General features: G+C 37.1%; 1 protein-coding gene across 1 annotated transcript in view; it reads right to left on the bottom strand.

The window, feature by feature from the left end:
• The window catches only part of SLC4A10 (solute carrier family 4 member 10), a 301,713-nt gene extending 300,485 nt beyond the window's left edge, over nucleotides 1-1,228 (bottom strand). Inside the window, exon 1 of the mRNA XM_046019396.1 lies at nucleotides 1,014-1,228. Within this exon, the coding sequence (XP_045875352.1) occupies nucleotides 1,014-1,061 (48 nt within the window). The 5' untranslated portion in view covers nucleotides 1,062-1,228. The remainder of the gene's footprint in view (nucleotides 1-1,013) is intronic.
• Nucleotides 1,229-19,279: the final 18,051 nt, after the last annotated feature.

The raw sequence follows: 19,279 nt of genomic DNA, 5'->3' as shown, positions 1-19,279 counted from the left end.
AGTAACACAGAGCTGAGAACAGCCCCTCTTCCTGATTTGGTGCAGGGAGGAGATTTCTGCTGTTCTGAGCTGTGATAATGCTGATAAATGGCTGGAAGCTTACATATGGCATTTCTGTTGCATCGAGAAAATACTGTTGTCGTTGTTGTTGTTGTTGTTGTTTTCTTTTTTTTTTTCTCGAACATAGCAACATCAGCTGCTCCAGACTGAGAAAGATATTGCCTGAAGAGCTACAAAGTCTGTAAGCCAGCCAGAGAGACTGTGGAGAGGGTAGGCAAACCAACTACTTACCCAAGAATTATATCTAGGGAGGTGTCTTAAGATCCAGAAATAAACGGGCTTTTTCTAAAATAACAATTCAGGAACCTTTCAGATATTCAAAGCTAAATTGTCTGCTTGTCCCCCAAAATGCATACCTTCTTTGTATGTGACCCATGACACATTTCCTTTTAAGAGACTGACAGAAAACACACACACACACACACACACACACACACATATCCTCCTGTTCTCCTTTCCCCTGGTTTCTGCAGGCTAAATCTCTACAGCTGCAACAGCAGCAGATTCCCTTACCTCCCTGCCGGGAGATCAGGCACAGAGAGGAAATTTAACATGAATGGAATATGATAAAAAAAAAAAAAAGGTGGGGGGGGGCTTCTTTGCAGGGTCTTCAGCCACCACTGCACAGCCTGAGAAACAGAGATAGGCAGAAACAGGCAGGAAGAGAGACACACAGCTGCCCCTGCTGCTAAAACCTAGCCATCTCTTCAAACAGCAGCAAACATGAGACATTTCATCACCATAGTGCATCCATATTGAGAAGAGGGGGAAAAAAAATCATGTGCTTTGCGTTATGCATTTCAGTCACCCGAGATGGGAGGAGACCCCTGTCCATATGTCATGGGAGCTATCCACCACCCCAAAAGTACGATCACAGCATCTAGCCAGCCGACTGCTTGCTGACAGGTTCTGCAGCAAACACGGTTAATCTGTGACAGCAGGTTGTCTCTTACCGTAGGCAGCAGCGGCTCCATTTGAGCTCCCTGGTCTTTAATCTCCATGTTTTGTAATGCCTCTGGAATAAGCACCTTTCTCTGCAGTGTCTTCAATGTCCTACACTCAGCCCGGCACTCGCTCTGCTTAGTATTCGGATCAGGTAGCTCTGAAGCAGGAGGCAATTGCACACTCCAACTCACCAGAGTCACATGGCTCCTACTCACTCGGGCTGCTGGCCAGGTTTTGCACTGAATGCCTTGGATCCCTGGGCCGGTAAGAGAGATCTCCCAAGCCCTGTGTCACTGCCCACACCTGGCTACTGGTATAAAATACAGCCTGAAAGGCTGCAAGTCTAATGGACATTAAGAATCTCATGTAAGATGCCAACTTCTTACACAGACTCATCCAAGGTACACTCCAACCAGCTCGGCCAGATTTTAACACTTTGAGGCACTTCATCACTTCATTCCCAGACCCCATATGAGACATAATTCAAACAAGAGGATGCTAATAAGGGGTACTAGATGTCCTGCTCTGAGTAGATGGGGTTTTTAAAGACAGATAAGATGACACCAAACTTGATAAGCCTTAGTGAGACTGAAACTAGTCATTGTTGACACAGTAAGAATTGGGCAGACAGATACTTTTCAATATTTTGATTATAAGAAACTTGGGTAAGTCACGCACTATGACAAATAAAATATATTTTTCTATGACTTCCCAACAAAAATAATAAGGAAAGAAAGTATTTTGATAGTAGCAACTATCAAGATACTAAAGCATTTTGAAAAGACAATGAACCTGACAAGAGTAGCCTAAGCATGTACCCTTTTGCCTTAAAAGTCTCAGCAAAAAAGGAGTACAGGGATTCTCTAATCCATGGGAGAAAATGAGCCAGAGGGGCTCTTTTCTAGGGAAAAGAAGTTGATAATGGCTGCTGAGTGATCACATATTTCCTAGAATTTATTATAGATCCAGAGTATTTTAAGTAATGAAACAAATGAATCATTGAATCCCAGGCTGAGTATGAGGTTACAAATGAAGAGGGGTTAAACAAGGATGATGAAAAATTATTCAGATAGTTTATCTTAAATAAGATTTTCACCAGATTTAAAAGGCAATCATCGGCAGGAATGAATACTGAATTATTTTCAGTAACACACCAAAATTTTCCACAACATTCCTCATAGGTGGAATTATTAATAATTTTCATCTGTTTACCTTCTCAATACAATTCTTTACAATGAACTATTATTTTGATGATAAGAAAACATTTTTTTTCTAAACCATAATGATTAATATATTTGAGTAGCAACTTTGTGCACAACACACAGAGATGATTCCAAGGACTTAAATAACAAGGTGTTAATTGAGAATTTGCTAATTTGGGGCCCAACTTGACTTTCTACCACGGATTGATAAATAAAGGCTCTCTTTCTACTCAAATGACTATAGCAGATTATCACAAACGTCTTATTAGTAGAAAAGTGATAACCTCTCTAAAAGAATTATTTCTATCTCATTAGGAAACTCTAAGTCATCCAGTTTATATTTGTTCAAAAAGAATTCAAATGTAACTAGGAAAAATCTGACTTTTTGTTCCGAAATCTAAAATAAAAATAAGATAGTATTTTAAATTATTTTTTAAGATTTTATTTATTTGACAGAGATCACAAGTAGGCAGAGAGGCAAGCAGAGAGAGAGGGGGAAGCAGGCTCCCCGCTGAGCAGAGAGCCCAACACGGGGCTCGATTCCAGGACCCTGAGATCATGACCTGAGCCGAAAGCAGAGGCTTTAACCCACTGAGCCACCCAGGCGCCCCTTAAATTATTTTTAATCAATATTTTCCTACAGTGTATATTATTAAACTACATAGGTACTTTGCTGAAACAACTATTTCCTGAGTGTTCACTATATGCTGGAGCTACTATTACTATCAATGTAACAGGACTTAGCCAGAGTTTCAACAGAGACATTGCACGTCTAGAGATCAAGCAAGCCCGTATCTCTACAGTTCTCTGATCCAAGGTATTTTTGCTAGCTTAGCAAAGAGAAAAGTGGGGAAAGAAAATGATCCTCATTTAATCTACTACTTCTATTTTACACTCAAAAGACTTTAGAATTAAGACCCATATCCTCAGAAAATATTTCCACATAATAAACAAGTCCCAGTGAAGAAGGTAAGTATAGGATATATAACTTCTGAGAAGAAAAGCATCACTATGGAGTGGAATTTTTACTAACAAAACCATAGCATTTTATAGACAGGCCCTAGGAAATCAACTTCTCCATTCATTTTCAAACTCAGAAAGTGAAAAAAATAGAGGTTGGAGAAGAGAAACTCCTACTTGTACGACCAGCTTCCCCTCCCCCTCCCCCTTCACTGTATACTCTTTACCTTGGAGATTCTGGTATGTCCTTAGTGGAGGCTAAGAAAGGAAGTAGCTGAGGATATGTTTTTTGAAAAATTCCTCCGGGTAAATTTTACATTTCTCCAAGTCCAGCACTCTTTCCACTACAGTTAAGTTTCCTTGGATCCTAGATTAAAAATTAGTTCCTCCTTAGCTTGTTTTATTTAGAAACCCAGTGAGATTTCATTAGCACAATTTGACAGCCATAATTTCAAACATAACATTAAGTATTACAAAGACTAAATGTGTCCAAGAAACTGAATGTTCCAGACATTTTACTGGAATGAGATAATAGTACAATTTTCATTCAGTCAGTCCTACTATGTGTGAGGCACTGTGCTACTGATGCTATTTCCTGTCATACTGAGCAATATTAATGTGGAATTTTCCTCTCTGAAGAATGAAATAAAAGTAGTAATGGGCCACAAGCCAACCATGCAAAGGGGAATTACAGAGAGCACTAAACAGAAGAGCCACCTTCCTTTCCAGCTGCCCATGGAGTGGCCAATATTAAAGGAACACAGCCACCATGGTGAGCTTCCTTCCTGGATCCCGGGACTCTTGCTGACCTCAAATTTTACTAATCCCCCCAAGTATGCAAGTCAGCATGGAGCCAATATCCTTTCAGTCCCTACCTCCTTTTGCTATTTTAAGCCCTAGGGGTTAAGACATGCACATTAATACAGTGTTTATCTTAGAGAAGGGGGCATCTGATATTTTATTTGATACATCTAATTGTATTTGAAGAAGACACTGGATTCTAAACATTACTGCCAAAGCTAGCACTTCAAGAAAACACTTTTTCATCCTGGTAGTATTGGGTTCTAAACATTATTGCCAATGCTAGCACTTCAAGAAAACACTTTTTCATGGTAATACTGGGTTCTGGCTTAGATCAGAAAGTCCTTTGCTTTGACCCTTCTTAGTATTAAAGAGCTAAACTTGAGGTGGGCAACAAGATCAGAAATATATTCTGAACATTAATACTATGTTGTTGATAATAATATTAGCTGAAGATGAGTATTTTTAAATGACTATTTTTCACATATGTCAATGTGTCAGAGCACTGTTCATATCATTTACTTAAGTGTTACTCCTTGGTACTTCTATCCTTTGGGATATATACAAATGTTCTGAACAACTTAAAGTATCTTATGTAGATTTAATAGCTTCATCAGTCTAAAATTGTTTAGCTGAATTGGACAAATTCAAGAAATACCCAAACTGTTCTTTCTTGACAACTTAAAAAATGATGACATCTGACCGTTTAGGAAAGGTAAGAATGCCCACTCCCAAATGTGGCATACCATCAAGAACCTCATTGTATAACATTAGAATAGAAAGGTGGCAAATCTTACTCCTTTTTACAGATGTTCTTGGCCACCAACCTGATAGGCATGATTCTAGCAATCAACGATCAAAAAAGAAATATATGAAATAGTAATTAGGAAGCCCACTCCAATGTTGGGCAAATGTCCAGATTTAAGAGAACCCCGAAGTTCCACTTTGCTTAGTTCATGACTGGTTTTTCCAATCCTGAAAACTGAAACAAAGACTTGATTATCACTCTTTGCTCCAATTTACCCATACAGAAATACTCAAAAAAGACCTACTCTGGAGATTGAGTACTAGAAGTTAGCATCTTAACCCAATTCAACTCAATTCAATAAATTTGCTGGAGGGGGGCAGTGAAATGCGTGAAGGCCACCAATTATAAAATAAATAAGCCATGGGGGTGTAATGTACAGCAATGATGACTATGGTCAATAATACAGTATTGCAAATTGTAAAGAAGTAATCCTTAAAACTTCCTCCACAAGAAAAAAAGTTATAGCTTTGGTTAGTGTCACTTGGTAACTAGGTTTATTGTGTTGATCATTTTATAATGTATACAAATGTTGAAACATTATGCTGTATGCCTGAAAACATGGAACACATAAGTAATGATTATTTTATTGTAATTCTTCAAAACATGGTATAGAAAAAGGACAAGTTAAGGATTATTTAGCTACAAGTTTAACTCTGTAGTAAGTGTGATGTTGACTACTTTCAGGTTAGGAATAGAAATACATTCAGGACCATTTGACAAACAGTGATGATTAGGCTTAAAGGCCGATAACTGGAGATGTAGTAAGTTGAGGCATGCATAAACTTTTAGTTTACATAACAAGTAAAGGAAAATTAGATTTTCTTTCCACAAAAGAAATTCCCTGAAGATTTTAGATCTTTTTTATAAAGGGGGAAAAGTCTTTTAGAAATTAATCATTTTGTCTTCTGGTCTACCTCTGTTTGTTGCACATATATTTGCTTAATCATTTGTCAAGTGGTATTATATTTCTTCTCTTCTAAACTATGACCTCTCTGAGTGTAGGGTTCATGTTTTGTTTGCTCCTGTATAACTGCTAGTACACGGTAGGTACTCAGTTGTTTATTTGTATCTTTAAATAATTAATTAATTTTTATTGAAGTATAATTGATATATAATATTAAATGTAATTATTTGAATCATTTATTATTTTCTCTCTCTCCCCCAACCTCAACAGGTACCCAACTAATGGAGAAAGAATACATTGTCCTTTCTCAAGAGTGTACACTGGTAACTAAAGCTCTTGTTCCTTTCAATTCTTCCCCTCCTCCACTCCAGAGAATCTTTTGCTATGGATAACCTAGTTCTTCATCTTTCCTTACAATGCTATTATTTAGAAACAGTGCATCCTTTGAGTTTAGGCTTCTGAAACTTAAAACTGGCTTTTTTTTTTTTTTTTTTTTTAAGGAGGTGTCCATGCCCAGAACAGGGCCCAAACTCACCATCCTACGATCAAGTCCTGAGCTGAGAACAAGAATCAGACACTAACCAACTGAGCCACCCAGGTGCCCCAAAACTAGCTTTCCTATTGCATTATCCATTCCTGAGAAATTAAATGCCAATGACTAAATTAAGAAATATAAGGCAATTATGCAAATGTAGGGGGAAAAACTTAATTATGCTAAAAAAAATTATTAGGGCACCTGAGTAGCTCAGTCGGTTAAGCATCTGCCTTCAGCTCAGGTCATGACCTCAAGGTCCTGGGATCAAGCCCTGCATCAGGCTCTCTGCTCAGCAGGGAGTTGGCTTCTCCTCTCCCTCTGTGCACTCTCTTTCTCTCAAAAAATAGATAAAATTTTTTTAAAAGATAAAAAATATTATCTTACTTCAACTTTAATAAAAATAGGGTAAAACTGGACAACTGAAATTGCTCTTCTATTTGTGGTAAGAAAGTCAATTATTTGTTTGAATTCAATGCCTCCTCTCAAAACACAATTATAAATCAAGAGAGAAACATAAGGATTGATTTATTCATTTAAAAGACATATACTAAATACCTCCTATGGGCCCAATATTGTGCTAGAAACTGAAAATCCAAAGTCTCTACTCCAAGGAGCTCACAGTCTGGAAGAGAGACAAATGATCAGATATTCCAAAGACAGTATGACACACATCTGAAAGAAACAGAAAGAACACCAAATTATGGAAGCAGCCCAAGTGCCCATTGACAGATGAATAGATAAAGAAGATATGGTACATATATACAACATGATATTATTCAACCATAAAAAGGAATGAAATCTTGCTGTTTGCAACAACATGAATGGAGCTAGAGAGAATAATGCTAAGTGAAATAGTCAGAGAGAGATAAATACCATATGATTTCACTCATACGTGGAACTTAAGAAACAAAACAAACAAGCATAGGGAAAAAAGAGAGAGAGAGGCAAACCAAGAAATAGACTTTTAATTACAGAGAACAAACTGATGGTTACCAGAGGGGAGGTGGGGAGGGGTGAAATATGTGGTGGGGGTTAAGGAGTGCACTTGTGATGAGCACCAGGTATTACATGGAAGTGTTGAATCACTATTTTGTACACCTGAAATGAATATGACTGTATGTTAACTACACTGGAATTAAAATAAAAATGTTTTAAAAAGAATGAATGCTTTTCTTATGACCTTAAAATACTGCCCCAAAACTGCAGATCCTATAATTTCAGATACTAACAAATTAAGTAAGACTTTCCATCTATTGCATCATCCATGCTGGTTTCAATTAAATATTTAAATCAATTAAAAATTCTCAAGAAAACATATACCTTGTAAATAAATATTTCTTAAAGTTTTTTCATGGGTGATTTACATCAAAATAAGCTTTTGTGGGTGCTTCTGAAATTATCTCATTCCTAGGTCCCATCTCCAAAGATTTTTAACCAGTAAACTAAGTTGAGAACAAGGAGCCTATATTTTTAACAAGGGATTCTGATACAGATAGTTTGACATAATTACCCATACTTTGTTACTCTTAACTATAGCCCTTTTCTTAAAAACGGTTGGTTAAAATATCTATAATTATTTAGTAGACAATACATAGTAGTATATTAGGGTAGTTCTTAAACAAACTGATGAATGGCGACATCCACCATTAAATAAACACTTACCATTGTATGGAAGTGTGAAACACTATATTGTACACCTGAATCTATCACTTCTTGGCCTTCTGGTGAAGATCCAGTGTACACCTGAATCTAATAATATACTGTGTGTTATCTAACTGGAATTAAAATAAAAACTTTAAAAAACCCCTACTATGTATTCAGTGTTTACTACATGTCAGATACTGTGCCAAGTATTTTATATAATTATTTTAATTATTCTAGATATTCACCGTGAGATGATGCATGCCTTAAGCTCTTTACATATGGAAAAGCTGAAGCTGAGTGGAGTTAAATAACTCACTGAAAATCACACAGTGACTTAACAGCAAAGTCAGAAATGCAACCCAGGCGGGATTTCTGGGTGGCTTAGTCAGTTGAGTGTCTGACTCTTGGTTTTGGCTCAGGTCATGGTCTCCTGTTGGGGGATCGAGCCCTTCATGGGGCTTCACACTTTGTGCAGATTCTGCTTGAGATTCTCTCTCTCCATCTTCCTCTACCCCTCCCCACTCTCATGCTATAAATAAATAAATAAATAAATAAACAAACCAAAAAAAAAAAAAAAGAAGAAGAAGAAGAAGTTCAACCCAGGCTATCTGTCTCCAAAGCACTTACTTTCTATATTGTGCTGTAACTGATCTCTAATTTGTTCATGTGGCCAGATGAAATGTTTGCTCCCAAACAAAAAAGACCACCAGATCCATGTCATATGCAACTAATGAATCATTGAACACATCAAAAACTAATGATCGTTAATTGAACATATGTTGGTTAATTGAACATAATAAAAAAAATTTAATTATATTAAAATTAAAAAAAAAAAAAAAGACCACCACATCCAAACTCAAAGTTGGTACTATGGTGAGAAAATTTTAAAAGACTGAAACTGGTCAAGCCAAAATTGAAGTATTTCTATCACCAGTGATGCATAAAAATCCTGCTTCATACTTGGGCTTCCTCATGTTTATTCAGAAAAGTCTGAGTAGAAAGCATATGATCTTATGGCTTGACAAAAAACAACTGAAGTGTTAACAATTACATCAGGATAAGATGTCCTACAGTGGGGATGGCCCAAACCAGATACTTTAAGTGTCTCCTTGGCTAAATAATACATAGTACAATTTTCTCCAGTTTTCTACTATGTTTTCTATCAACATGACAGTTCAAAAATTTTCCATGAATTCTCCTTTAGTGTCAAAGACATTGAAATATTTATCTAATTGTTATTTTCTAAGATAAAAAATTTCATTCGTTGTTTAAAAACAGACATATCAAATGTCTCTTGTATGCCAGGTACTATGCTAGTCCTTGACTATAGCAAGATCTCGACACTTTATTTTTAGAGAGAGAGAAAGAGAGAGAGCACAAACAGGAGAGGGTAGAGAGAGGGGGAGAGAGAGAAGCAGACTCAGCACTGAGCACAGAGCTTGACACAGGGCTGGATCTCATAATCCTGAGATCAAGAGTTCCACACTTAACCAACTGAGCCACCCAGGCACCCCAGATCTCTACCCTTTAAAAACTCACAGTCTAGAGGGGTTACAGGCATGAGACAATACAGCATGATAGATCCTATAATGCAGTCTCAGTGAGAACAGCGTGGAGGAGAAAGCATTATTATTGCCCCTTTTTATCAAAAAAGGATTAAAATATCTACATATGACTTATGTGATAGCTCCATTCTAACAACTTTACTATATTAAGTTATTTAACCTTCACATTAACCTAGAATGTGGATACTTTCCCCCATATTACAGATAAGATTACTGAATTTTCCCAAACCACAGAGCTGGTAAATGGCAGGGCTGAGATTTAAGTCCAAGAAAACCGGTTTACTGAGCTTCTTGACCACTACACAACACTGCTTCTTACAGTGAAGAAAGCATGAGATTGGAAATCTCTGTCCCTAAGCAGCTCTGCAACCAGGAACAGATTACTGCCCTAATACTTTCTTTACTTTCTTTATTGGTTAAATAAGATGGTTGGACTACACATAGTATATTCTACACCTGCAGAATATGAAAATAGGTAAAACTGAAGACTCCGACTCAAATTCAAGTCTGGTAACTAACTGGTTGAAAAAGCTTAAGCAAATCAGTCAACACTCTGTATCCAAACCATTTTGCATGTTATCACAAAAAAAAAAAAAAAAATCTGGGTTTTCTAAATATGCCATGCACCCACAGATCTCCAAACAACAAAAAGAAAACTCTTCCAACTCCATGCCACTGTGTTAACCTATCCAATCGGACAGCCATCTCTCCTACTTTCCTTAACCACTCAGTTTTTAAAGAGTGTTCCCTCACTTGCAAAACCAAATATAAACCTACTGATATGGTGTTTACTTGTGTAGTCAACCATCCATCCATCTGTTGATTGATTCAGAGCTTATGAGCCAGTAGGTACATTTTGTACTATAACAAATTATAAAATACATTATGTGTGAAGTAAATAAGACTATATAAAGATAAGTTGAGATATAAAGAATATAAAGATAAGTAAAACATAAATCAAATTTTCAGAAAGCTTGCAGTGCACTTGGAAATGGGGAAAGACAAACATTCATTTAGCATCCCATATGATAACCACTATATTGAAGATATGAAATGGGCTCTAGGGGAGAATAGAGTGAAAGTATTCCAGATAGGAGAAATAGTATATGTTCAAGAACTCTAAGAAGTAATATATGGCTGAAACATGGAAAGGATAAAAGGAAGAGGCAGGAAAGAAGGATGTACGTGAAGACAAAGAGAGGATTACAAATGGTCTTGTTTGCCATACAGAACACATTAGACTTTTTTTCTTTTAAGATTTTATTTATTTATTTGACAGAGACACAGCAAGAGAGGGAACACACGCAGGGGGAGTGGGAGAGGGAGAAGCAGGCTTCCTGCTGAGCAGGGAGCCTAATGCAGGGCTCGAACCCAGGACCCTGGAATCACGACCTGAGCCAAAGGCAGACACTTACTGACTGAGCCACCCAGGCTCCCCCAGATTAGAATTTATACCACAGATAGGAAGTTATCCAAGGATCCTGAGCAGAAAAGAGATTTGGCAATACAACCAGTCAGTAAAATCACTTAAGCTGTAACATGGAAGATTTGGGGCAATTCTTGTGGCAAAGAGACAAGTTAGTAAGCTGACAAGAGATAAGAACCTAAACTATGATAGCTGCAGTAATGATTCCAAGAGCTATGCAAAAGGAAGAAATAGATATGAGTATTCCAATGCAGGAAAGGAAGAAGAGAAGCAAGTCTAGGAATCTGACTGGATGCAGAGTGATAACATTCGATAACATATGGAAAACATTAAAAGGAGTAGTTTGAGAGAACACCTAAGAACTCCATTTTGAAACTAGTAACAGTGGTTAAGAACATGGGATTTGTACACAAGAGTGTCACTTAATATCTGTGTGACCTTGGGAGACGTTCTTAAATTCCTAAAGTCTCAGTTTCCTCATCTATAAAGCTAAGGTAATAAAAGAACCAACTCAGAGTTGTTCTGAAGAATAAATCAGCTAACACACATGAAGCATTTATAATACTGGCAAGTAAATGGTAATTTCTCAAGTAATGGCTATTATCATTATTCCATTGAGTTTGAGGTGGTTGGAGGTTGTCTGAAGGCAAATGGTAAGAAAAGAGTTGGAAATATGGGTTTGGGGCCAGGAAGAAGTCTGAGTATGGACTGTGTTTCTTTAAAAGGTTATGCGGAGTTAGAAAAATTCCATGGATGGATGACTGAGTAAACACCAACATCTAAAAGTCTTCTGGGTGTTTTTCTGAACCACTCACTATCCTAAATATTTGTTTCAAATTATTGCTGAGTCCCAAATTATAATTCTAGAAACTTTTTTCGCCAATAAATAAAATCCTTTCCAGCCCTTCAGAGGTATCTTTATATTCAATCTATTCTTAAAATTATTGTGTGTGTGTGTGTGTGTGTGTATATATACATATATATATATATATGATATTCTATTTATCCATTTCAGTTCTCCTACAAAATTATGTTATCCTAGAAGACCCTATGGAGCTACATATATACCAAATATTTCTTCACTGACACACAAATACCACCCACATATAATGGAAAAGTTATTAATGACTTCCACATTCATGTATAATTTTGACTCCTGCTTAAGAGCTCTTGGGGCCCAGAGCAGCATTAGTCCCTGGAAAAAAATTGTGACCAAACTAGGTTTTGAAAAACCCTTGTCCTTTGGCATCTGTCTGGTGGTCCTGCGTGCCACAACTGTAGAGTTCTACATGCTAATCTAGTGGCCTACTTTTTAACTTTAAAGTCCTCATTTACTTAAATTGTCCCAAAGTCCTTCTTTTATTAATATTTCCTTTCTACTTTAGAGAGAATAAGGATTCCAGAGCTTCCTTGGGAAACACAATGATGTTTTTCAGACCTGAGGAAAGGGCAATCACAAAGACAGGGATACTTAACCTCTAAATAAAAACAAAAATAATAATAATAATAATACTGTAATATTCAACACATGAGACAATAAGAACAATGAGGAAAAGCTGAGGAGAAACTGGTTTAACAAGTGAGGAGTTATCATATCCCAAGATGTCAATGTTCTACTTACTTTGATGCCTCCCAAAATGTTTATAAGATCAGGAGCTTGATCTGCATTGTGCAACTCCAGAACAACTCCCACATTAATAAAAAGAAAGACCTATAATGGGACAGATGGTAGCTATACTTGTAGTGAACATAGCATAATCTATAAATTTGTCAAATCGCTAAGTTGTACAGTTGAAACTAATGTAACATTGTGTGTCAATGATACTCGAATAAAAAAATGATCTAAAAATGAACGTTGGGGGCACCTGGGTGGCTGAGTCCTTTAAGCAGCTGCCTTTCACTCGGGTCATGATTGAGGACCTCAGATTGAGCCCCACATCGGGCTCCCTGCTCAGTGGGGAGTCTGTTTCTCCCTCTCCCTCTGCTGCCCCCCCCCCCGCTTGTGCCTTCTCACTCTATCTCTCTCTCAAATAGTAAGTAAATAAAGTATTTTTAAAAAAATGAACTTTGAGGGGCGCCTGGGTGGCTCAGTGGGTTAAAGCCTCTGCCTTCGGCTCAGGTCACGATCCCAGGGTCCTGGGATCGAGCCCCACATTGGGCTCTCTGCTCCACAGGGAGCCTGCTTCCTCCTCTCTCTCTCTGCCTGCCTCTCTGCCTAGTTGTGATTTCTCTCTGTCAAATAAATAAAATTTTTTAAAAAATGAACTCTGAACTCTTCAAGCCAAGTAAGTTAAAATCACACAAACCAGTAAGAGTGCTTATAGAATTAATACTCATTAATGCCTTTAATAAATAGTTTTTATTTTTAAATTATGGTTAAATATGAAAGCATAATATTCTCCCTTTCAGTAAACGATGATTATAGAAAACAAGACTTTTTAACTATCACTGACCTAATAGAAAATTATCCTAGTTAACAACAAAATTTATTCCCTTTCCACAAATAACTGGGTACTTCTATGAGCCAGATTCTTAATACTCCATGCCCTATGAACTGCAGATATTGCAGGGAAATAAAACACTCAGAAACGCTGGTTGATGGAAGGGGAAAGAGGAAGATGAAGAATAACTGGGTATATGAGGAAAGCATATAGTATGTGAGATGGTATTTGCAATGGAGAAATGGAAAGCTGGTAAGGAGAATGAGTGTCTGTTTTTCCAAATGTTAAGTAATGGTGCCCAGAGAAGACTTCACTGAGAAGGTGACATTTGAATAAAGACCCGATGGACGTGAGATATTGGACCATGAAGCTATTTGGGCCAATCAGTTCTCCAGACAAAGAGAACAAATCCAAAGAACAGATATAAGATAAGTAGGGGAGGAAGCAGAGAAACCAGGTAAGTAGTTTTGGCAGAAGATAATAATAGCTTGAACCAGATGGAAAATGGAGGGATTCTGGATGTGTTTCTGAAGGCAGAGCAAACAGTATCTGCTGAAGAATGGAATAAGGATGAAATAGAAAAAGGGAAGTCGGGGACGCTGCCAAGGTTTTCAGCCTGAACAAGTACCACAGCGTTTCCATTACAGGTAAGGAAAGAGAATTTCACTTGTATTTAGCAACAAGGAAGTTACTGGGGACTTTCACATGAGCCATTCATGGAGTGCTAGGAAGTAATTTCAGATCCTAATCCTATAAAGCTCCAAATCCTAAAGACTGGAAAAGGAAAAGCAAAGAATGAAGGCAGGAACTGGAGGGAAAAGTAGGCTCAGCAAAAGAAATCAGTTATTATTTACCTTGCAAACTAGACCAGAAAAGTGAAAATAAATACCTTGCCTTTGCAAAGCATTTCACCATATCCCATTTGTGGCTTTTTTGTTTTTTGGTTTTTACTTTGCCTCTTTCCCTGTGAGCAGCAAATTAGTAAAATAATGAAGTAACTGGACTCATTCTAATAAAATTCAACAGTCTAACAATAATGCCTCAAACAAATTATTTGCAAAAATATGTAGAAAATAGGCAACAAATCTTTTCTATCAGAAAGGGTGATGGAAAGGTCACTGAGTAGAGAGTTCAGCAGTTTGATGAGCAATAAATGGGGGTTATTTCCTTTATTAAAATCCCTGATTACATAAGAAGAACACAAATATTTTTAAATTGTATAATAGTATCAGTTCTCTCACCATGAAATTTTAGTTCCTGATGTCTGGTAGACATAGATCTGCTGGAGACAGGAAGCGAGGAATACCATTCAGCTGAATGAATGAATGAATCATTGAGGTAAACTATAATTTCCAGAGTCAGGTCAGGACATCAGGGATAACAACAATGTGGCTCTCTTCATAAGGGCATGGGAGGGTTTTTTTGTTTTTGTTTTTTTGAAATGAGTGAAAAAAGATACTGATTTGGGGATTCATTCAAAAGATTCCACTGGAGTCTTATGTTCCATAACAGTATGGACTAAGTCTGTCTTGTTCTCTGTTGTTTTCCCAAGGTCTATTTTGGTATTGGATGCATGATAAGAATTCAATAAGCATTTCTGAATGAACAGCTAAATGATTGAAAGCACGCAATAGGGCAGCTGGGTGCGGCTCAGGTCATGATCTCAGGGTCCTGGGATCGAGCCCTGAATCGGGTTCTCTGCTCGGTGGGGAACTTGCTTCTTCCTCTCTCTCTGCCTGCCTCTCTGCCAACTTGTGATCCCCCTCTCTCTGTGTCAAATAAATAAATGAAATCTTTAAAAAAAAAAAAGGGGGGAAAGAAAACATGCAATAATTAGTTAAATGAATTCATTTATTCATTATTCATGAATAGCACCTTAACCCTATATTAGACAATATATCACAGTTAGGATCTTACCTAATAAAACTCTCACCTGATAGATAACCACCACACCTAATTCTAACTCCAACCATACATATAGAACACTTCAAAAGACTACACGTTATCTACATTGATTAACCAGACAAAATATTATTACTAACTTCACAGGGGTGTCAGTTGAAGAAAAACTTATTTTGGCTTTGTTTGTTTTAGAAGCACTAGGAGATTCTGGCAGTGAATGTTCTTAAAAGTGAGACAACCTTTATTTTGAGAGAATCATGAAGAAATCTGTGACATCACCATAAATATGAATGCTAGTGTGGAGAATCAGAGGTATGCTGTTTAAACAACATAAACTGGCTATGGTGAGTGCTGTGAAGTGTGTAAACCTGGCGATTCACAGACCTGTCCCCCTATAATAATATAACATAATATATATAAATATATATAAACCCCTATAATATATATTATATATATTTTATATATATTTATATATAATATAAATATAATATAAACCCCTATAATAATATAAGACCTGTACCCATATAATAATACATTATATGTTTAAAAAATTTTTTAATTAAAAAAATAACATAAACTGGATTAATCTATTAATTTAAAATTTAATTTAGAAGGGCACTGACTGTGCCCTTCTAAAACAAGAGAAAGATTTCCTACATATATGAATGTCTCCCACATATCATATTGATATCATCTATGACTAAGTAACAGACTTTTAAAAATATACCGTTGAATACTTTTATTTTCTTGTCTGAGTAATAGAGACTAGACCATAGCTGTGGGTGGAGGTAAGCTCTCCCCTAAAAGAAATAGATGATTCTTTTCATCATCCCGGGGCATATTAGACTTGGCATGAAAATAAGTTTAGGACTCTGGGTCCAGAATTCCAGGTTTCTCTTTGGTGGGGATCAAGCTTGTCCCACAACATGATGCTATATGGGAGGAAATTGGTAACGGGAGAAAATAACTTGGAGAACTACAATACTGTTTTTATTCATCAATACATCCTTAGATGTATTCATCAATACATCCTTAGAATAAAATCATTCAGAGTATGAGCAACTGGTAGAGGGCATAAGTTGCTACCAAGGCAGATCAGCAAAACATAAAAATTCCTTTGGTAGGCCCAGACATTAAATGGGTAAAAGAAATTAGTAACGAAAAAATTTAACTACCCTATTTATGGGATGGGAGTTTATAGTAATGTTTTTGAGTATTATTTTGGAAATATTTTGTTTTTCCTATCACGAAAGGTACTCTTCCCCTTCATCAGGAAAATGTTTTATTTAACCTTTTTTTTTAAATATTTCATTTTATTTATTTGACAGAGATCACAAGCAGGCAGAGAGGCAGGCAGAGAGAGAGAGAGGAGGAAGCAGGCTCCCTGCAGGGCAGAGAGCCCGAAGCTGGGCTCGATCCCAGGACCCTGGGGGATCATGACCTAAGCCGAAGGCAGAGGCCTTAACCCACTTAGCCACCCAGGCGCCCCTTTATTTAACCTTTTGATCAGAGTTTATTGGCCCAGAGATGGCCATCTGACCCAACATGAGTTGATCAGTGTCAGGATGCTTCCCCTGGATTCTTAAACTTGGTATGAGACAGACCTAGTCTGCGTGCATCTCTAGTGGAGGAAGGATGAGTCTTTAGGGCTGAGGGAGATCATACCTCCCACCATAAGAAAAGAACCTTTGGGAAAATGACTCTAAGTCACAAAAAAATTACCAAGGTGAGATGTAGTGAGTGACAAATCACAATTATCCTTGGGATCTAGGTCTAGCCCAGCACCTCCTGTGATTTAATAACTAAAGCCAACAACCCTTTTTTCCCAAAGATAGTTTAAATAGGTTTCTGTCTCTTAAAATTTGAAAAACCAGTGTCCCTTCACTAAACACAACATAAGCTGAAATCACTATATTAGGGACATCTTGACATTTACTGTAATATTTATAAAATATATTCAGAAGATCTGACAACTGATGGGTTAGGAGTTTGCAGAACTACTTTACCTAGCAAATGGACTGATCTTACATAACATTAAGTGTCTATTCAACGTAAGTTTTAATAAAGGACTGGGGGCACACTCCATACTTGACCTGGAAGCTTTTTATTCATTCAACAAATACCTTAAAGTGACAACATCTGGGAAAAAACAAAAACATAAACATAAAAAACATTACACCCAGTGCTCTGTGCAAATGAATAACTTGGGAATCTTGTTAAAATGCAAATTCTGGTTCAGTAGGCCTGAAGTAGGGCCCAAGACTCTGCACCGTTCCAAACTCCAGGATGCCAATGTTGTTGGTCTACAAACAACATTTTGTGTACCAAAGTGCTAAATTATCTGGGAGATAAAACAATTAATGCATATTAACAATGCTTGAGAAACTTTTAAAGTAGAATGGCATAAATGTTGTTAAATGAAATTTTAGTTCAAAATAAGATTTTAAAGCAACCAAGGAATATGTGCAGCAGACATTTTTTACCCCATTGCTGAGCCTAGCAAAACATAATTTTCAAATAGTGTTTAGAAGCAAGGTGAAGGATTGTTAGGGGTCAGGAATTGGATGAAAGCAAACTGCAGGGTAGGTTCAGGATGGATAAAAGTCAGTCTTGTTGTGCAATTGTGTAATTAAATTCTAAAAAGTGTTTTACAATATACATAAATCAAAGTGGTTACTTCAAACTGATATCAAAATGTTTTGTTTCAGAGAAAGACATATATACAGGTATAATATAATCATTCTCCCAAAAACATTTACTTTTCTACTCTATGCCAAGATCTGTTCTAGGCACTAAGGATGCAAGGGAAGACAAAACTGGGAAAAAATGACTCTTATAAGGACCAAGATTGGTACTTAAGGTTTAGGACCCTGGGCATCCCCCAAAAAATGTGTCTAGAAATTCAGAGGGGAAAAAAGTATCATTCCTAACTAAGGTTATCAGAGAAGACTCTGAAAAGAAGATTGTAACTGGCCTTAGCTAGCAAGGAAATGAGATTTCCAGAGGAAGAAATAGAAGAATATGGCATTTTAAGTTGAGAGGATGGCATGAGTAGGGAAGGAAAGCAACAGTGTGATAGGGGATTGAAAAGAGCTCAGATTGGCTGAATAGGATAGTGACGAGGCAATTGCAAATTATGAGCTTAAAAAGGTAGAGTTAAGTCAAATCATTTGTTACAGTTTCAGAGCATTTTCACTAGCCAGATTTTTACCTAGGCAAGAATTCTCTTCTTTGAGTGGCTTGCTCTTCTCATCACTCAGGTCTCAGGCTAAAATCCACCCCCAGAGATGTCTTCCTTGAACAGTCCTTCTAAAGAACCTAAATCTGAATGTATCATAATCACCTTCTTGTTAATTTATTAGCTGCTTCCCCTACTAAAACATAAGCTCCACTTGCATTTCCAGCCTTTATGGAATAATAGTTATCATATTTACTCTTCTGCATGGAACTACATTAAATCTGGACAGAATATGTGAAACCGTAGTTTTCAGACATTTGACATCAAGCAATGCAAGACAGGGATCCCTGAGAGAGGGAAACAAAATGAGTCCTCTGAATGAATGCCCCACATAACTGTTTAGAGAATGGCTATAGCACAGGAAGGGGGCAGGGGGGCTCCAGAGCTTGATGGTCTCCTTAAGTTGAAGAGATGAAGTTGGGAGTCAAGACAGGTCAAGGTAGTTAGAGTTGGAAGGCAGATACCAAAGAGGAAAGAGATACACAGAGAGGGAAAACTGGTCTTCAGCTGGATAATGATTAGCACAGGTGTGTGAAGAAACTACCTGAGGCAAGTGGGGGGGGGGAATAAAATTAAAATTTAAAAACACCTAAAAGGAGTAGAGGAATAATCCTCAGAAGTCAAACAAAGCTAGGAAAACTACATTTTCCCATCAGACAGAAAACCTCATAAAACAGAACAATGGATAGAGTACTCAGAAGTGTGTTGCCTCAGTGTAGGGCAAAATTAGCCCTCTTTAAAAGTTGTTTTGTTCCTTAAAAGGGAAACCTGGAAAGACCAAACTGTTTCCTAGTTACTTAAATGTGTTCTGCCAGGGGAAGGGGTAAGTTCTAGACTATTTATAGGAA

This window comes from Meles meles, chromosome 9 (assembly GCF_922984935.1).
Source record: "Meles meles chromosome 9, mMelMel3.1 paternal haplotype, whole genome shotgun sequence".
In the NCBI taxonomy this organism is placed as follows: Eukaryota; Metazoa; Chordata; class Mammalia; order Carnivora; family Mustelidae; genus Meles; species Meles meles.
The sequence above is the reverse complement of the archived record's forward strand: the minus strand, read 5'-3'. Positions and strand labels throughout refer to the sequence as shown.